Here is a 22,727-nt window from a genome sequence, read left to right as displayed (position 1 = left end):
AATTTGCGATCAAATGGAGATTTTTTAAATTGAGACAGTAACTATTAATTCGAATATTTGATATAAGGTGCATATTTGGATTGTTAAAAAAATAGTTTTTGCAAAAATTTTACCTTAAAACTAATTAGGAAGTATGGTGCAATTGTGAGATGAATGTAATCATTTCTTAATATATGTTATCGCGAAAATGATTGTTATAAAGATATATAAGTTTAATTTAACTAACTTATTAATAAACTAATGTACTAGTAGCCTTTAAACCTAATTTTTTAGTTGCTAATTTTATGCCATATCGCAATTGCTTTCATAAATTCAAGTATTTTGTCTTAATATAACATATATATATATATATATAAATATATATATATATATATATAGATATATATATATATATATATATATATTGTCTGTGTGCGGCCTGAGGACCAGACGAGTGGACTGAGAGTCCAAATTTTACCTTGGTGCAAGCCTCAGACCAAGACGAAGCGCTTTTTTTTTTAAACAAAATTCCAACCAGGTTGGTCTCACGGTGAAGGGGGGGGGGGGGAAGCTTCAGCGGGACATGTAAAAGTAGTAGAAAATGACGGATGTTAGTGTAGAATTCATAGTTTTCGCGGTTGCTGTGATCAATGGTGAAACTTCTATGGCATTAACTTCCAAATTCTTCCCATTTGGCTGCGGGTCGGGGGTCACTGGGGAGATACCGAAACATGTAAAAATAATTCAAAGTGACCGATATTAGTTTCAAATCCATAGTTTTCGTGATTGCTAAAGTCAATGGTGACACTTCTATTAGTGATGACTTTCAAATTCAGCTACCATTGTACGCCGGCCGGGGTCTCCTGCCGGGGGGCTACCGAGACATGTAAAAATAATCCACGATAACAGATATTTTATTTCGATGTTCAGTTTGTTTACATACATATATTTTACCTGACCCATGCGAAGAATGGCTATTTCACCTAGTGTATATATATATATATATATATATATATATATATATATATATATATATATATATATATATATATATATATATATATATATATATATATACAGGGTGTTTCAGATAAAACGTCCAGTGCTTATAAATCCGAAATGGCTGGGAATAAATAGATAAAACAAAAACTGAGATAGGAAAATGTCATAGGGCGCATCACATGGTGTTGTCGTGGTGACCCACAGGGTCCTCCTTCAAGGAGGCCCAGGGGCCAACTTCAAATTTTCAAATAGGAACATGTATTGAGTCATACCTCATTCAATAGTCCTTGAAGTACGAAACAACTTTTGTAGGAAACAATTTTCGATTCGGGGCACCGTTTTCAAAATGGCCGCAAAAAGTCCTGTATCAGTTTGAAGTTGGCACCTAGGCCCCCTTCACTGAATTTCCTGAGGGTCACCACAACAACACCACTTGATATGCTTTATCATCGTTTCTATCTCAGTTTTTGTTTCATCTCTCTATTATCAGCCGTTTCTGATTTAGGCCTATAAGCACTGGATGTTTTATCTGATACAGAACCCACTTTTTGCGGCCATTTTGAAAACGGTGCCCCAAATCGAAAATGGTTTCCTACAAAAGTTGATTCGTTTTTCAAGTACTATTGAATGAAGTATGATTCAATACGTGTTCCCATTTGAAAATTTGAAGTTGGCCCCTGGGCCCCCTTGAAGGAGGGCTCTGGGGGTCTCCACAACAATACCATGTGATGTGCTCTATGACATTTTCCTATCTCAGTTTTTGTTTCATCTCTCTATTATCAGCCGTTTCGGATTTATAAGCACTGGACGTTTTATCTGATATAGGACCCACTTTTTGCGGCCATTTAAAAACGGTGGCCCAAATCGAAAATTGTTTCCTACAAAAGTTGTTTCGTTTTTCAAGTACTATTGAATGAGGTATGATTCAATACGTGTTCCTATTTGAAAATTAGAAGTTGGCCCCTGGGCCCCCTTGAAGAAGAGCCCTGGGAGTCACCACAACAACACCATGTGATGCGCCCTATGACATTTTCCTATCTCAGTTTTTGTTTCATCTTTTTATTGTCAGCCGTTTCGGATTTATAAGCACTGGACGTTTTATCTGAAACACCCTGTATATATATATATATATATATATATATATATATATATATATATATATATATATATATATATATATATATATATATATATATATATATATATAGATATATATATATATATATATATATTATATGGATCTTAGAGATATTAATATCAACTTCACTTATGGAACTTATTGATATTAATGTGGCGGATGCCCCATTTATGGGAGAACCACGTCGAGTAACGACTTCCCTTGTTCAAGGAACGTTACAATTGGATTTTAGAAACTGGTAGATGAAGATGTGTTTCATTATACATTATGATGAGACAATGATGAGCACTACACCACATTTACTCTTGTGTGGTTGTCACTTAAATATTTCAGTTCATTGATCTTTAAACAGATTGTATATTGAACATTTTAAGAAATACAGTATTTTTGTCGAACTAATATTATATTGATTGTGTGAAATAAAGCTCTAATTAAGGGCGAACACGAAATTAACTACATCTTGTTTCTTTAAAAGCAGATCCTCCATTTCCTTTGTTTTCTTCAACTTCTCACTTGTTCATCTACCGTCAACAGCACAAGGTACAACGAGACAGAGAAAAAGTGAAACATTGCGTTATTAAGAAACAAAAATCGCGTTTACTCACTTTTCACTGTTTTGAAAATATTAATAATTAAATTATAATCTTCCAAACATTTTTTCATAATTTTGGAATATCAATTTCACAGGTCAATCGAAGATGCATAAGAAACTTATATGTAAATTAACAAGTAAATATGATAGAAAAGAAAAGGAAATGATAGAGAGGAATGCAATTGGAAGGATATTTAGACAGGGATGCTATTTCTTGCCTACATTATTTAATATCTATCTAGAACAGATGGTGAAAATGAACCCACAGTACAAAATAAAGACAGCATTTCATTGGGGAGAAGAATGTTTACGTGTATATGGTTTGCAGATGATATGACGCTTGTTGCAGAGTCTGAAGAGAAAATCAATAAGATGTTAGAAAATTTGAGAAAGTTCTATGAAGAATATGGGATTAAAATAAATGTTCGAAAGTCAAAAGCCATTGTGACGGGAATGAAGAGGTTGGTGTCAAATACAGAAGTAGAAGGCCAGAAAATAGAACAAGTGAGTAGTATTCGATATCTGAGTAGTATTATTAGTCATCATATGAAGTGAGAACGTGAAATGAAAGTAAGGATAGGAATGGCGAAAGAAGCCTTTAAGATCAGGGAAAGATTATTTTGTGAGACCTTGAATAAAGTGTTGAGAAAAAGACTCATGCTTCGCGTGGAGTATTGTGCTTTATGGGTCAGAAACATACACATTATGTTTCAATGCTTCCATAGACCTGTAAGGTGTCTCCTTCTTAGCTAATTTTTAATACTCAACCATGATAAACGTACATAATTAACTTTCTGCATATTCAACAAGATGTCAACATATACACTTATTTACTCAACAAGATGTCTACATACATACACACACTTATTTATTCCGTTGCTATAGCAACAATTCTCTTTTTAGTTAACGATTACAAAATAATCTCTCGAAATCTCTATGTGTCTTCTTTATACATAATACTGCTCAAATAATTCGCCTCTGATCCCCTTTTTATAAGCTGGCACAGATTGCTAATAATATATACAACGTTATCGTTGTAGATGTCGTCCGGACGGGACTTCCGTAATAGTTCTACTATGAAGGAAAGAACACTGGGTTGAAGATTATAAACCATCTACCTTTTGAATAGCCCTCGTATATTTTTAATATCACCTTTAATACAAATATTTTTACTCTTCCACATATATTATAACATTACACATTTTTATATTTATCAATATATCTCAATACTAAGAACGACGAATTACAGTTATCATGGATGAGGCTATTCAAAAATTAAACCTAATTGATAGTTTCCTTCATGTTCAAATTACAAACGAAGATCTTTATAATATTAAATATTAATAGGGTCAGAAGGCTTAATAGGGTCAGAAGGCAACAAAATTAGAACATATAAATACATTGAGGATTATCATTTAATACATTAATAAACTTTGAAAAATTAAGAGATTCGATATTCATTATTCATATTCTTTCCATACAATAAATTGCATCTATTTTATATATGTCTGTCATTACCTTCATACCTTTACATTAAAATTATGATCTTTTATTTTTAAATATTTATAATATTCATATAAGTAATTATGAGAGAACTTTGCAAAAGACATGAAATACAGACATCAAACATCAGATAAAATATACAATTCTGGAAATTCAACGATAAAATAACAAAGTTTAATACAATTTAGAAGGTGGTTCGTAATATTTCATAATTGCACGTGTTTTTAACGTACTTTCTAATAATAAATTGAACAAAGAACACATTAACCATAGACGTAAGCAAAGGTCAATTTAATACGAATCTGTCGGACGCCTTTTTAACAGTTCAAGTTATACGTTCGAAGGGCTCATTTAAGCAACATTGTATAGCACAATCTTGTGTACGTTCTTGTCTTTCATAGGATGATACCATATTTTGATTCCTGTTTACAAAATTCCTGTCATCTGTAAATTGATTTTTGTGAAAATCGGCTATAATTATTACTTCTACTGAAATTCCTGTTGCTATTTCTAAAATTCCTAGCTCCATTTCTGTGATTAGGTTGCGTTTGATTTCCGGTACCATTATAACTGCTCATTCTATTATTAAAACTACGGACATTAGAATCATTTTCATGTTGTATATTTACATTACGAACAGAAGCATATTGTGTCTGATTACGTGCATAATTACCCTGACCTCTATCCTGCATTTTATTGTTATTCTGTATTGCCGACTGACTCTCATAACTCTGAATAAGCATAATTAAATGGTTGAAGTTAATGCACTGTGCCGACATTAACAACTGTTGTAGTCGAAATGGCAATAAGATCCTAATGGAAGCTATAATTCGGGATTCCGGATGATTTGGATTTAGTGATCTTAACTCATGATAGGTAGATACTACAAATTCTGTAATACTCCTGTGTAATTTTGGATTAAAATGTTTCGTTCGCAAGACGGCATCTCTATTCGCTATCATAAAATCGTTTTCATAATTTGATAGGAGAGCATTCTTAAAATCTGAATATGTACGAAGACTACCTCTAATAGCTTTAAACCATGTTAAGCAGGGTGGTAATAAGATATGCGGCAATAATTTTAAAAACTGAGACTCATCTACACCCATGAGCTCACATTCATCCTGAAATTTTTCGAGAAATGCCCTAGCGGGGATATCTTCTGGCACACCACTAAATTTAGTAAGCGACTTAACTTCGCTGAATCGCAATTGTTTACCTGTATTCGTCTTCATACCACGATTGGAGATGTGTTTACGCCTGAATGTTGCCTCACTCTTCCTTCTCTTTCAGTACTCTCTGCACGACTCGAAGATCCGTCAAGTTCCAAAGTTGGTCTGGGAGGATTAGGTACCCAACCTGTGGATGTAGGGTGATTCATGCATCCATTATCCTGAAATGGAGTTTCGGGAATACATCTTTCCTTGATAAAATTTACTTCGTCTTGCAGTAATTTGGTGTGATTTTCATGAGCATTAATCGTTGACTCTAAAACATCCATTGACTCTTGAATTTCCGTGCTCCTTTGTGCTACCTTTTCCATTTTCTCATCGTACTGCTCAAAGTTTTCTACTACATGTTGGTTCATCTGACTTAATTGACGTTGAACAAGATCCCATCTGTTTTCATTGCATTGTTCCAACTTCGCTATTTTTTCATCAAAATCATTAGCTAGCTGGGTTATCTTCTGGTCCAATTTTTCATCAAAGTGTTGAATTTGCTCTGACTGGTTCCTAATTTGCTCAGACTGGTTCCTTATTTGTTGGGCTAATTCATCACTTTTTCGTACTTGATCCTTAGTTTGCTCAGACTGGTTCCTTATTTGTTCAGACTGGTTTCTTATTTGTTCAGACTGGTTTCTTATTTGTTGGGCTAAGTCTTTTAAAATGTCAGTCAAATTTTCATTAGGATTCATTTCTGGATACACACTCAGATCACCAGTTATATTACTACTTGTTGTACTCATAGCCATATTTCGGTGAATCACTTCTCAATTTGGTAACACTAAGGTCACGTTGAAAGCTTGCCGTTTTTACTATTCTTCAAAACGACACTTATATAACTCCCGGTGTTGAGGCACCAATTTGTAAGGTGTCTCCTGGTTCGTTTTTAGCAATCTTCGAAATAATTCAAAAGTTTTAACACCTTCTTAGCTAATTTTTAAATACTCAACCATGATAAACGTACATAATTAACTTTCTGCATATTCAACAAGATGTCAACATATACACTTATTTACTCAACAAGATGTCTACATACTGTAGCAGCACTCGATTTTCGAGTAAATTAATTTGTATATTTTGATTCTATTTTAATGGTTATGTCATAAAAATCATTTATTAAGGTTACGGGAATTAAATGTTGTGTATGAGAGTATAATGCAAGCTGCACAATGTTGCTAATGTTTGTGTCAGCAGTTTGTTGTAAATGAATGTGAATAAGAATGTTTTCGTTGAGAGTCTGGCAATGTAGGAAGGAAATGTTGACAATGTGTCTATCCTCACATTAGCCAGATTCTATACATTGTATAAAAGTGAATCTGTAAGATTTCACGAATTTCACGAAATTACGGATATGCGGAGAATTGCTTAGAATCGGGAAATCAGAGCGTGTCGAGGGTTGCAATTTTGAGTCTTGACACATGGAAGGAATTTGTCTCTCCATGTGAAAACGGTGTTGCACGTGCTGCAAGCAGACGACGGAAGTTGGACAAAGCTCAACAAAACTGGAGGACGAGAGAGGTTTTGGATCAAGTCCTGGAAGTCCATAGAGGAGTCCTTAGGGTGCAGTTGATCGAGTTTATGATCAAGTCTTAGTGATCAGTCTTTGGTTCGAGTTTTTGGAGAACCAAGCTTTAGTCGAGAGTCAGCCAGATGACCGGAGAAGGAAATACTTCATATACCAAATCATTCTAACAACGTAGAACATCACGCCGAGAGTAGCAATTGAGAGGAGCCATACCTCAATGCTCGTTCTCGTGTTACCACAGCACGGAGATTCAGCATAAAGGAGCCGAGTTCAACGCCAGAGCAACGTGGGAGTTACACCAGTTTATCCAGGTATGTGTTGCACCGACTCAGGGCTCAAAGGCTCAATACTTGACCGTTTCTATAACCGTCTGGCAAATTATTCTTAATATCCGTCATTACTAGCGTTCTGGAATCTTACAGTAAACTCATAAGTCAAAGAAATACAGTGATATTAAATTAATGAAGTGGACGTATCTTTATTTGATTTATCCCCTAGGAGAAACCTCTCGCAAATTAATATCAAAGTTTATCCCACTCATTCTAGATGGTGAGTGGAAGGCATCCAGTTGCACTCAACTTTGCATCCCCAATTAGGCACTGAGTGGCTGGGTTGTCATGGTGTAGAGCTGGGATCAGATCTCAGTAAGTAAGTAATACATACACACACTTATTTACTCCGTTGCTATAGCAACAATTCTCTTTTTAGTTAACGATTACAAAATAATCTCTCGAAATCTCTATGTGTCTTCTTTATACATAATACAGCTCAAATAATTCGCCTCTGATTCCTTTTTATAAGCTGGCACAGATTGCTAATAATATATACAACGTTATCGTTGTAGACCAACATGGAAAAGTAAATGATGGAAAACGACTGGAAGCTTTGGTAATATGAGTGTGAAGAAGCTGGCTCGAACAGAAAGCGAATTAGAGGGTCTTAGAAACGGTAGGAACTGTATCATAATGGATGTGCTAGAGGATATTGTGGCAGGAAAGAGAGGAAGAGAGCGAAGGAGATTACAATTAATGGATGATATCAAAACAGAGAAATCGTAAGAGAAGATGAAGAAATTAGCGGAAGAGCGTGGAGCATGGAAGCTTCTTAGTTGCAGGTAGTGACCTGCTAATAATGGCAGAATACCTATGATGATGAGTTTCATATGTAAGTCTATTTTTAATCACTGTCTTTCTTGAAACAATGTGGAAGGTCCCAAAAAGTTTTAGCCACTTTGCTCTGACGTGACTACAAAAGGAAGAAGTTATTTCTAGAAATGATCTAATATTATCATTGGTTACTTCTGATTATATACAATTATACGAGAGTTATTTTAAATGTTGAGTTTTTTGTGTATTAATGTTATGGCACTGCTAGAGTGTCATAATAGTGCCCAAAAGGACGTTTGCTGCAACCAACGTAAGCAAGCAGAAACCTTGAGAAGTTAGAATGTATAAAATTTAAATTTAACAATACCCACCGAAAAACGTTTGTTCATTATTGAAAAGTTTCAGTAAAATCTTCTATGAAGTTTTGGCATCCATTAATCTTCGTTGGAAGAAGTTTGGAAGTTTTCTTGAAGAAAGCCAAAATAAAATAGCAAAATGTTGAGATCATTTAACAAACGTTTACTAACCATTGAGGATTTATTTACTTTCGGATTACGAATGGGGCTTTATGCGCAAAGTCTTTTATTATTATTATAGTTCCTCCTTAATATTAACATTTCTATTTTCATTTGCTAAGAAATAATTTTGAAATTCTAAAAATTCTAACATTTAAATTAATTAGCTTAGCTGCACTATATTTCAAACAATTAAACTATAAATATGATGTCTTACAATAATTATTTTGTACTAGTAATAATAACAAAACTTGACACTAATACGAGGAGGATCAGAAACTAAGGTTACAAGGCTGATATTTCTAGAGTTCCGTCTGTTATAAAGGAATGAGGAGTATGCGTTAAGTTTACTACATAGAGTTAGCAACTGTGGAGAGTTTCAGCCATCCACCGCCTATGGCGCTAGTTGTTAGTAAATATAGATGGCGACTCGTTTGGAAAACTATCTCGCAGAGAAGTCTGCTCAGTTATTCAATTTCTGTGGGCGAAACACGTAACCGGAGCTGAAATACACCGTCAGCTGGTAGAGATTTACGAGCAGGACTTCTCACCGAAGACGTCATCTTCCTTCACAACAACGCCCGAACGCATACAACTAAAAAGAACAGCACGCTGTTGAAGAAGCTTCGCTGGGATACCATCGACCACTCTCCCTAGAGCTCGGATCTAACTCCAAGCGACTTTCACCTGTTTCCGCGCTTGAAGGAACACTTAGGAGACCGTGTCGCTTCTCTTCAGGTTAGCGGGGATACGGTTTGTGACAATATGGCTCAACACTCAAGGACAGGATTTTTTCCAAGAGGAAATTTTAAAACTCATCCCACGGTGAGTCAAGTGTCTCCACCAACATGGAGACTATATTGAAAAATAACCTAACGTATGTACTATCTGTTGCTGAATTGGTTCTAACAAATAATATATACACGCTTTCATTTCAACCTTACTCTCTGATCACCCTTCGTAGTACCCATTTGGGTATTGATTGGTTATATGATACAAATATTTACCAAATAATATTTTGATTATTACTAGGTTGGCAATACTATTTTACTCCTATGCCACAGTTGTAGAACACTCATATCTGGAGCTATGGCCCTTATGTTAGTTCCTAGATCATGTGAGTTTTTGGTGAACAGCACTACAGGTTTTCTCGAGATGCTGTTGTTTCCTTTTACATTCTCATCCTTCCAACACCGTAGTAAACATTCACGATCATTCGTGATCCGTCATTTTTAGGCTAAAATGCATAAACGAGGGACATAAAATGCATAAAAATAAAATACTTCATTTCTTTCAACGCAACTAATGATGGCCAACATAGGAGAGGTTTCCACTGTAATTTCAAAGCAACTCTGCTAATAATCACAATTTTATATCAAGATTCGATGTTGGTTAAATTGTAGTTCACTCATTTCTAAGCGAAGAGTAGTGCATTTTTATCTACGTTGAGATGTGAAAATATATTTTACGCGTTAGAATCATTTACATCATTTCACTTCAAGCGTAATAGTCCAGGAACTTTAGCATGATTTTTGAGAAAAATTAGAAGCCAAGGTTTTTCTTCACGAAAACGTTCATTAGCTCATTCTAATGACATGTCAAAAGTCCCCGACTTTCTGCTGTACGCTTCCTCTTTTTTCGGGAGGGGGAAGTGGGATAGGAAAACGCAATTTAGAATACTATCAAATTTAGCTTATTTGCATGTTAACCTAAATATTCTGAAGAAAAAAATAAAATATACAGGAAGCGCTTAGCACATTCGCTCGTATATGTTTCACAGGAAGTCCCAAAGAATATCGGGTTGGGTTTCGGAAATATGACGTCATCAAAATGACCGACACCAGAATTTATAGAGTTTTGTGGGAATGGTTATAACTTTCCGCAGAATAGTGGTAAAACCATCGCTTTTGTTTCAGATTGAATATAATTAATTACTAAATGTACGGAATGAAACGTGCTGTCTGTATCGTTAATTTCTTTCGAGATACAATAACAAAAAAAATAGTTTTTGAGTACCTGTTTCTAAGTATAAATGCAAATAGCTCAGTAATCATAAAATAGTTCAAAATATATCTTCAAACAATGATTGTAGAGCATTATAAAGCCTTTTCAACGGTATCTGTACCTGCACTTTTTTTGTATTTTAAAATGTAAGGAAGGTATGTTGTTTTATTTAATAGACCGACTCTTGTAAAGACAATATAAGCCTACTTTTTTCAATTTAGAAAGAAAAATGTATATAAGATTTAATATCGCATTAGAATCCGTAAGTAACACACACCCCAGACACAGATACAAAAATGAGGATTTACAACGTTCGGCGATAGATTCGTATCGTTTGTAGAATGAGAAATGTAAAATTCAGAGTAATAATGAATAAGAAATGTAAACTATTGATATATAATAATTGTAATTGTAGCAGGTCGGCCTGGTTTGTTACCTCTATTTCTTCGGCGTCCATGAATATTTCACGTTTAGAGATTCCTTCCGTTGGAGTGGCATTCAAACAGGATTGTCCGTGACAGGTTGCACAAGCAAGAGAGCAGAACAGACCTAGCTTTCGACATCCATACACATTGCCGCATCCTTTAAATCATGAGCAGAAAATCATTTTTAAAAGGGACGGCGGAGCAGGTGCTGCGTTGATCGAATTGGTACTAACAAATTGTCTTTCATAACCCAACACCACTTCTCAGGATTTAGTTGGTTTCCGAGCAATGTTTGTACGTAGTCATAAACACGAAACAAATGTTGTGCAGCAGCTAAAGTCGGTGGTAGGGCTTTTAAATCGACATACTTATTTCTCATCACTGATTTGGTGAAATAATGATAATCATTTAGTGAAATGTCATTTGCAGATGTACCGTATAACCCCCCCCAAAAAAAACTGTATGCCATTTTCAGTTATTTCTGCATGGGAAGCATTATTTCGATTAAAAATGTGTACGACATGTTTTAAATCTTGACGTTTTTGTAATAATTTCAAACAAGCTGATTTCCCCTTCTGAAAAATGGCAGATGTTCCATCACAGCCTGAAAAAAGCATGTAGAAATAAAATGTGATTTTTGCATACACCTTCTGAACTCCTTGACGGGTAAATCTTCGGCTCTGTCTTTCCTTTTCCTGGCTTCAAGAAAAAAATTCTAAATTTGGCGGAGTTCGAGCTGTTATGATTACTAACAAATCAATATCCTCATCAACAATAACTGTAGAATTAGAATTAATTTTTGATATCGTGAGTGCGGTTTCTACAATGAGGACATCCGCATCATTCTCTGCTTGTTTGACATCAATATTGGCACCCTTGAATTTATCAGTGAGCAAACCAATCAACCTACTTTTGTTGTTTGCATTGGCAAGAAGGTTTTCTTGGCTCGTAGTCGCAACCATGTTTCCATCAAATATAATTGTTGTTGATGCTGCTTTCGAGCACCGTCGAAGTTGTTCCATACCTTTTACATTTCTCTGAGGATTACCATATCCATCAAATACGATGACAGTGTTTTGAGCGAAGTGTTTTTCCACATATGCCACATATTTTTCACAAATATCCATGAAAGAATCGTTTTGACGCCACACCACTCGATGAAGAAGGAACTCTCCATCAATGACGTAGTTTGCGTTTCTGAGATCAGGATGAACATTGGTCGGGTTGAAGATGTTGAATAAGGATGATTTCTTCGTTTTTCTCATTCCAGTTGCATCAAAAAGAGCCATTGGGTAAGGAGCCAGTTCGAAATTTAAACATGCTCGAAGGTCATCATCTGATCTTTTGATTATGCTGAATCGTTGAAACAACAGCAGTAGATCGACAGGCACAGTAACATCATGTACCGTAAGGTGACTGTTCACTGTTTGAAGAGAAAGAACCCTATCAGTATGAGAATATTTTATATCATGAAAATTATCACCAACTTTTCTTTCCATCATGGTTGCTCCAATGTTCAGTACATCGTAGCACTTTATCTTCTTCACATTACCTGTAACTTTTGTTGCTATAAACATGATCACTTGTACATTTGGGAAAGGGTTGTGGGCACTGAACCACTCTGATACTTTCCTAACATCTTCTTGGTCCCGTTTGATTCGAGATTCTCGTACATCTACATTCTGTTCTTCACGTGCAAACAAAATCCCACAAAAGTTTTCTAGTCCTTCAGAAATGTTGCTCGCACTTAACAAACCAACAACAAACTTAGTTAAAACATTCTCTTTTGTACTTCTTCCATGCACAATGCCTCCTCGTGTCTTTGAAGACTTCATGAGTGACTGTTCTATTACCATATCTGTTGGAGTTCCACTAAAAAATTTGTCTGATCGCTTAATAGTGAAAAAGTCTGCAGTAAATTTTCTATAGATGTCTCCATCCATTATGTCCTCCAACTTTACCATGTCTTGTACAAACTTGTTGGCACTTTTATCGTACAAAACATGTCCTGCTGCGTGGAAATACGAAATTATCCTCTTCACTGCAGACAAATATGCCTTCCAGTCACCCATCCTCTCTGCCCTAATAAACGGTTTGAGGATTAACACCATATCTAAATACTGGTCCCACAATTGTGCAGTTCGACTTCTCTCTTTTAGTTTGTTTTAGTTACAAAAATTGCAGGTATAGGTACTGTTGGAAAGGCTTTATAATGTTCTACAACCTTTATTTGAAGATATATTTTAAAATAGTTTATGATTACTGAGTTATTTGCATTTACACTTAAAACCAGGTACTCAAAAACTACTTTTCTTGTTATTGTATCTCGAAAGAAATTAACAATGCAGACAGCACGTTTCATTCCATACATTTGGTAATTAATTATCTTCAATCTTAAACAAAAACGACGGCTTTATCACTATTCTGCGTGAAGTTATAACCATTCCCACAAAACACTATGGGCCTTATGAAGAGTCGTTTTGACGCGTTATTAGTGCCATACTAAAGAGTTCCACTAACATATGTTTCCTGCAGTAGTCAGATCTTTAGTATGACGCTAATCATCCGTCAAAACGACTCTGCATAAGGCCCAACAAATTCTGGTGTCGGCCATTTTGATGACGTCATATTTCCGAAACCCGATCCGATATTCTTTGGGACTTCCAGAGAAACATTTACGAGCAAATGTGCTAAGCGTTCCCGGTAAAGTTTGTTTTTTTCTTCGGAATATTTAGGTTAACATGCAATTTAGCTGAATTTGATTGTATTTCAAATTCCGTTTTCCTCCCCCACTTCCACCTCCCGAAAAAGGGGAAGCGTACAGCAGAAAGTCGGGGACTTTTGATATGTCATTTAGAATGAGGTAATGAACGTTTTTGTGAAGAAAAACCTTGGCTTCTAATATTTCCGAAGAAACGCCCATTTTTTGACTAAAGTTCCTGGACTATAAGTGGATTTCTCACTTCTTCAGTTCTATCACCCAACTTCTGGTTTGTCTATGTGTGCTATTTCTGTCTGACTGATCCAAGATTTTTCTGGTTTTGTTTAAACCTAGTTTGAGCTTTCTGGATTATTTACCAATAATGCTCATACATTATCAATAATCCTAATTTCATTTAAATGTGTAAAATGTGCTGGAAAATTCCGAACTTCTATCTCTGACTTGTTTCTACTATTTACGATCCCAATGTTGTTCTATAATGGATAGCGGGAAGAAAGAGAACCACTACGAGAAAAATTACGTACATTGTAATTGCCCACCGCCAAAGCTTACTGAAACTGGAATCGAATCAGACTCAATGTACTACAGGTGAGCGCTCTACCAATGAGGAACCGTAATGAGTTGCACGGTAACTTTCACAAAATAAATATTCAATATTCGTATTTGATACAATATAATATATTATGTAAAAAGCAAACAAACAAATAAACAAAAACCACTTGGAGTAACAGACCCTTTTTGTGAGCCTAAGTCTGCTCCATCTTCATTCGCCAACCACCGGCAGAACCACGTCCAGCCTAGCGCCGAGCAACAGGCGTATTAGAAACTTACTAGACCTAATAGTCGTCAACGTCTTGTTTTCAGGTGACTTCCCAGTTTGCATCACGACACTGAGTGGACGCCGAAAATTGGGAATCCCCTCAGTGAAAGTCAAGATATTTTGAGATTCAGTTAATCCGAGCACGACACAACCCCAATTGGTTCATATTAGAAAGAGTCTAGTGTAATCCGTTCCAGAAGATCCCATTTCCTAGTTAATAACTCCGACACCTTTGTACAAGAACTGGTACAAACCAATATGTTTGCGTTACATTCCAGTACAAACGTAGTAAAAACAATTACACACATTTTATCTCGAAGTTCCAAAACGGGAGGATACACGTGTGTGAACTTAGCAGGACCATATTTGAAAATTAAAAATATTTGCATCCCATATGTATGTACTGCGTTTGTTTCGGCTTCAATTCGGGAAAATCGAAAAATAAATTGGTCGTACTAAGTTCACATGAACATAATAGGACCACTGATAAATATCTACAAATTTGAAGATTTTTCTATATGAATCGTTTGTACTGCGTTTGAACCGGATTGTATCGTAAAAATTTTCGTTGATACCGCTTTCAAATTTTAGGAAATTGAAAAGTAAAGTTCCCAATAAGTTCACCTGAACATATCTGGACTATTGACTAATTTCTTAAAATTTGAAGAATATATATATATTCCAATAATAATTACACAAAAAAATCAACGGACACGGAACATAATACAAACTTTATTTACATTGTAAAAATAGTGTTTACATCGACTATCCAAAATGTTTAAATAGGGAGTCTTACTTAAAGTGCAAACAATATCCATAAAGGAAAACGAAAAACTTACACACAATAAATAAAAGAAATTCACTTCTAAAATTTTCAGTTACTTTAACAGTTTTGTTGTCTATTTACTAATTAGTAAAATGTAAAACGTTCAGTAAACTTAAAAAAAAAAGAATTATCATACCTTCACAAAGTAGAGTACACATATTCTTGAATTTTCCACTTTATCTTTTAACTTTCTCTAATTTGAAGCTGGTATAAACGAATCTTTTTTAAGATACAATACAGTAGAAACGCAGTACAAATGTATGGGATCCAAATATTTATACTTTTTCTATGTGGTCCTGCTGAGTTTATACACGTGTAGGCTACCGTTTCCACAGCCCTCACTTTATAACTCATATCTTTGTACCAAGAGTGGTACAAACGAAATTGTTTGCGGTATATTCCGGTATAAAAGTAGTACAAACGATTCACATACGTTTTATTTCGAAATTTCAAGGTGGAGGCTGGCGAAAGGTACCCCATTTATCTCCCACATTGCTTAACATACTCTTTATAACGCATTGTCTTTAAAGCTTGTTCCGGATGCGGAAGCCTACTTTTACCCTTGAAGCTTCATAGTTATAACTATTTACTCTTCTATCACCCTTGAATCATAAGCTTATTCTTTTTTACATTTAATTTGAAAAATTTTCTTCAAAAAGTTTACGAAATGCTCCTATCCTACTTCCGTTTTTCAACTAATAATCCACTTTGGTTACATCAAATTGAAGGAAAATGAACATAACTTCTGTACATAAAAAATGGAAAGAAATCTTTAAGTTTTGCGTCTTACGTTAGGCTAAAAGAGAAGGTGATGATGATAAATGAATCAAATGGTGGAATGAAGAAAGTTGGAGCTAACGAGAGAACCCCAACGAGCACGGTGTTTGTCCACCACAAAGTCCACACGGCGCGAGCTGGGATCGAACCAGTGACACCAAGCGCCACTGAAAGCTTTACCACTGAGCCACTGCAAACTTCTGTACATAAGTCAGCTACTACACAAACTAATGATCCTTCATAGAGGACAATATCAGTATTGTTACCGCAATCAACTAATCTATCGGCAGTCCACTCAACTACACCCAACTACTTGACCAGTTGATATGTAAAATCATTATTCCGATAGTTTCGTCCAAGAAATGGAAATTTTTGAGGTTATCCTGTCCTCCTGAATCGACTTTGAGATTAGTTATTTACCTGACGCATATCATATTCAATTTATTACAATATTTTTATCGGTTGAAATTAAAATGAATTCAACTAATTGTCTTTATAACAAATGAAGATTCCTACGATATGTATGAATGTGCAACTCTTATTGTTTCTTAGTTCATTCTCCTAATTCTTTATCAAACATTTATTTTGTCGAGTTTCGGATCATGATATTATATAAAATGTGCCACCGCACTATACTTATTCGCTCCCGTTTCTTACTTCAAATTATGTCATTAATCGTGTCAGAGAAAAGTTGATTTTGTTTTCTAAAAGTTCGGCCGACGAAAACTCATAAAAAAAAGTCATTCCATGTCACCCAAACGTAAAAAGTTTCGAATACATCCAAGTGCGGAATGTAATGCTTACTCTGTTCAGGAACCAATAGGACATCATAACGGGAAGCGCAAGGGTGCACAGTAAATAGTGTCTCGTATTAAAGTACCCTCTAAAATATTTTATTATTGCTATACGAACAGGATGCTCAATCTTCGGACTGTATACGTTCTTCTGCAGTGTAACAATACTCGATCTCATACTGCCCTTGAACAGATGCGGGCATTCAAAACCTTCATTTTGAGTGCCTACGCTGGCTTTCACACTCATTTGAATTTACCTCCAGTGATTTTCATATGTTTGGGCTTCTCAAAGAAAAGAGGGAACGAGTAGTTCCGCAACACACCCAGAAACTTACTTTCCATAGCATTTAGGTACTTTGTAAGCAATGAGAAACTTGTATTGAGATTGAGAGCGATTGTGTGGAGAAATAATACTCCTGTGTGTCTTATCCGCTGAATATTTTTTAAGCGGTTTTTATTTGACTGACCCTCGTTATAAATATTATCCAAATAAAAAAATGACCTATTGAAAATTGTGTTCTGTATAGAAAATATATTACAAGTATGTCTTGTTTAAATAATAACTGACTATTTCGTCTAAAATTGCATTTACAATGAAAAATGAATTCCTTTCCTTCTACGTCCCACGAATACAGGAAGTGGTGATGATAGTAATAAATGCATGGATGGAATAAATGAACTAGGAGAAAATGTGAAATTGTTGATGAGAAAATTCATGCAAACAGTGTTTGCCCACCTCAAAGTCAACTATGCACGAGCTGGGATCGAACCACAGATCTCACGGAACAGAGGTTAGTACTCTACCTCTGAGTCATCAATAGTTACAATGTAATAAACGTTTTATCTTATATGTTGCGTGATATGAAGTGCTTATATAGTCTCTTTGTTCATTTGAAAAAGTAGCCTATTTCATGTTTATTAGTATCAGTCAAATGTATTTTTTACGTAAACTATAATTTTCTGTTGTCTTCTGTTTCATGTTTATTATTATCAGTCAAATATATTTTTACATAATTTTCTGTTGTTACAACGCTAATTATATGTGGTTATACTATACCGTGACAGACCTTACATTTTATATTAGTTTTCTACGCTAGTAGCGCCTGTTATTACGACATAAGGAATGACTAATATGACTAATTATGAAACTAATCTATTATATCGCTTAGTAACGTATTGTACTTCTTACATGACACCAAATAATTATATGCTGAGTCACTTTTATCACACTATGGCTTTATCATGTGTATGACAATATTATGAAATTTATATCAAAACAGCTTCTACCTTTGTAAAACCAGGTCTATTTCAGAGATTTTAATGGGTAAGTTCTAATGGAAGTTACTTCTTAAACAGTTTGTAATGTGCTTGTTAATTTTACAAATGTTATATATTCATTTCTCAATGATCTTATATTTTTAAAAATTGGTAGATTGACATTTTTGCTGTCCGTTTCTAATACTGCCTACAGAAACAAATTATGGAATAATTAGTATAGAATCCGAGCTTTGTGTGCTCCTATTGAGATTGCACCTGGGTCTTCAGTGTAAACGGTGTACAATAATACTACGCAATCACAATAACGCTGCTAAGAATAGATTTCATCAACAGAAATTAAATAGGTGCTTTGTTCCTAAGGTTTTGTGAATTCGCTCCTTGGTATATGAGATGTTAAAGGAGATTTTCTTTTTCGCCTGTGATTAATATGAAAAATTCTATGGTGCTGTGCAGTAATAATAATAATCACCGTTATCATGTCCATCCAGGTACCAGTTTTGGTAATATTGTTATAATATAGTGAACAGAGACACGCAGAAAGATTTCACAGATATACTCGTAGAGGTGTGTTGCCTTAGTTATTATTATCCGTATTAACTTGTTATGCATTAAGCGTGAGTTTGACGTTGTCCACTGCCTGCTTTAGATATACCCTGTTTGTATACTTTACTAATTTGTTGAATGCTTTCGATTTACCTAATCCTTTTCATTACTAAAGCTATATGAGACCCAGCAGTTGAGCATGGTGATCCAGCAGTTGAGCGCTAAGAAAAAGCTAATCATTTTGCCATGTACAGATTATGAATTGCAAAGAATATAAATTATTAAATAATGTTGGTAGGAGATTGGCAATATTTGGTAACACTCAAATAAAACTTTTCGTTTAGGAAATGAACAATGAAGAGAACTTGCAGTTAACACTCAGATATCTTTTCACGAAAAAAGTTGAAATCGGTGTATAGAAAGGTGCCGGAAAATTGCCTCACTAAACTAGTGATAAACACTAGAAAAACTATTCTATTCCACAGTGTCACACGGAAAATGTATTTAGTTGTATGATATGCAATCGAACTTACAGCTCATCGATTTCCATCGATAATTCCGATGTTTTGAGACCTTATCGTATGTAATTCCAGTAGTTCTCAACTTGTATCATGACCATAGGACAGCATCAAATATTTCACACGTTCTCATTAGAAATCAACTTCTACACATGAATATTTATATAAATAGAAAGATTTCAGAAAATTCAATCCTTATACTTTGAAGAACATCTCTTTATTTGAAGAATAAGTATACGAATGTTCTTTTTCCCTTTTCAAATCCCATATATTAATTTCTGTTTAAAATATTAAAAAATGCTCACGCATTTTATGATCATGTTGTTCTAAAACAAGACCCAATATTTGAATAATCCAATATACAAATACATTTCACAACTTTTAGGTGAATACTACGATGTTTGCACTATTTAATGAAATAGATGATAGATTTGCAACTTATTCTCTTAATTCTTTGGATCGTATATATATATATATATAAACCAACATTCTACTATCTTGCAATAATCGAAAGCTACGTGTACTTCAAATTTGTACATATCATCCAAATGAAAGGATGTATTGGAAAACATGATACTAAACTTGAAAAATTAAAACTTCTGACTTAATTTCAAAGCAAAAGTCCAATTTTGTGAATAAAGCTATTTATTTTAGCTCTTATAATAATACCGCAACTAACTCTGCTTTATGTTCAAATTGTTAATAATTAATGTATTTCTCTTTATAGGAATTCACGATGGGAGCCTATCGTACGGTTTTCGCTTTAAGCCTCTTTCCAATAATTATTCATTCTACCATAGAAATACCGAAACTCACTGACGAAAATTTGGAAGAGATATTAACATCAATTGTGAATGAATGTTTTGGTGAAAATTCATGTGTAATGATAGCAAGTGAAGAACATTACTTCAGTCTACATCTTCAATATCATTCACCCATCATGATCAGTAAAATTAATTTCTCCATTAGTTTGAATGACACCTTTTACAGATCATTCCTTACGAGCATGGATGAATCGTGTAGTTCTTTTATTATTGAACCAAAGAATATGTCACATACATTTGGAGTTCTGAATATAGCTTCTGAAAGAACCATCCAAAGAAAACTAAGAAGATTTATTGTTATTAATAGAGATAGTAATGAAAATGTTGAAGCAATATTTAAACTTAAATGGACCAAAAACTTTCCGTATATCTATATTGTAAATATAACTGAAAATGTCGTGAATGGTATATTGACCACAATCTTAGGGAACTATTTGATTCCAGAGACATTTCGGAAAATTGAAACATTAAATGGAACAGTTCTGAATTGTAAGGAATTGGAAGCAGATAAAATGTCAAATTTACAAGGAAAGTCATTGAAAGCTCTATGGTGGGTATATCCTCCTTACACAATGCTGAACACAGATGGATCTCAAAATGGACATGATTTTAGAATTTTACAAGAATTTTCTCGTAAACATAACATGTCTTGGGTTTTTGATACCAAAGATATTCCTTGGGGGTATCCGACAGATAATGATACTGTTGAAAGTTTTATGGGACTCATTAAGACAATGAAATATGAAATAGAATGTCCAGGAGATTTTATTACCATGTCCAGAAGGTTACATTTCGATCAAAGTACACCGTATGCTCAAGCAAGTATTACATTTTTGACTCCGAAAGCAAAACGAAGAAATAATTTGTGGTCTATATTTTCTCCTTTATCGTGGAACGTGTGGTTAGCAATCTTATGTTTTTTGTTTTGTTCTGCCGTATGCCTTAGTTTATTTTCTAATTTACTGAGCTACATACTAAATAGGAAATTTTATTATTCTAGCCTTTTCTATTCATTGTTATACTCTATTGGTATTACTGTTGGTATAGGTGTTTCACAACCTACACAAAATGTTTTCAAATTTTTAATACTTTCATTTTATTTGACTTCAATGATTTTCATCACTGCTTATAACAGCAATTTGATATCCTTTCTGACCCTTCCAATTTACGATATTCCGATAAATTCTTGGCAGCAATTTGTGGACTCAGGGTTGGAATGGGGAACCGATTCGACTGGGTGGGATGAATATTTTGAGGAAACATCTGACCTTCGCTTAAAGGAAATAGCTAAAAGAGAATCTAATGTAAATGACACTAATAAAATATATGAACTTGCTAAGAGTGGTAAAATTGCCATAATAGCTGAGAAACTTTTAGCAAACCGTATATTGTCAATTCCACTTCCTGATGACGTCTTTGAGGATTTGCATCTAATGAAAGATCAATTGAATTTTCACGTAGTTTTTAATTTTCCTCGAGGATCTCCTTTAATAGGGAATTTTAATAAACTTCTTCGTTATATCCGAGATTCTGGGATAGTGATTAAGTTGCAACGTGACATTATTGATAGTTTGCAAACACAGAAGCATTTGTTGCCTCTGCTCTCCACAGCTATGCAAGATGACACACCTTACCCATTACGCTTATATGATATTGGTGGGAGCCTAATATTACTTCTACTAGGATATTTGGCATCAATTATAGTTTTCCTGCTAGAAACTTTTCTGTGCATTGTCAATAGACTGTTAAACCTTAAGAAGTGAATACATATTCGATATTGATGTTTTTAATTTTTAATGATGCTTTATAAATTACAGTAAACTATACGATCTTTAAAATATCACAACTGGAAATATGAAATAAATAAAATTCGAACTCGTTAGTTACTTAAGGTTTAGATTCAACGTATAGTAACAAATGCTTAGATTGAACACGCATGCCGAATAATTTGAAGACATACGACGTCATTATTCTGCAATAAAGGAAGGTCTGGAAAGATTGAATCCAATAATGGAGAATATTTCTTTTCACAAATGTCTGAGTGCGTTAGACAACTTGCTAATTTAGATACAATCGTCTAATTGGTGTGAAGTGGTAATGACAGTGGTGCTATTCAGCCGGTTCGCAGCGGTTCGCTCGAATCGGTTGTTAAAATATTTCGAGTTCGCAGAATCGTTTGTTGGACAGACATAACAGTAAAATTTTTGCGCAGCTGTACCGAGGAACAGTAAAGTTTAGTTTAACTATCTTTGTTTTTAGAACTTTTTACAGCTACAGACTTAAAAAAAAATATATGATCTCTCAGAACAAGGTTTAAGCGTTTATTTCTCAATCTCAAACATTCAGATATGAAGAATGAGAACTGGGATCACATGATTGTAGTGGTGAGGGTTATTTATATTTGGAACGCATATCAACAATTGTAGATCCATTGCTGGATTAGGGCCTTTGCAATACTTTTTGACAATCATTTTTCTTGGATAATTCGTTTTCAAGATACTCGCAGTGCTACTTAATTTCATCACACCACCTTGTATTAAGATGGTATGTAGCTCTCTACTTGTCACTCCTGGTATCCAATAAGATTTTTTTTTGTTTTGTCTACCTGGTATT

General features: G+C 34.5%; 2 protein-coding genes across 3 annotated transcripts in view; one reads left to right on the top strand and one right to left on the bottom strand.

The window, feature by feature from the left end:
* Positions 1-22,727, bottom strand: part of LOC145671542 (dipeptidase 1-like) — a 718,611-nt gene that overhangs the window by 684,057 nt on the left and 11,827 nt on the right. The gene's annotated exons all lie outside the window — the stretch shown is intronic.
* LOC145678990 (ionotropic receptor 21a-like) lies at positions 20,297-21,877 on the top strand. The gene has a single exon (XM_081749591.1). It carries the CDS (start codon positions 20,297-20,299, stop codon positions 21,875-21,877), a length of 1,581 nt encoding a protein of 526 aa, XP_081605717.1.

Source organism: Thermobia domestica, chromosome 2 (genome assembly GCF_964235325.1).
Source record: "Thermobia domestica chromosome 2, izTheDome1.hap1.1, whole genome shotgun sequence".
NCBI lineage: Eukaryota > Metazoa > Arthropoda > Insecta > Zygentoma > Lepismatidae > Thermobia > Thermobia domestica.
Note: the sequence above shows the minus strand (reverse complement) of the source record. Positions and strands in the feature narration are given on the sequence as shown.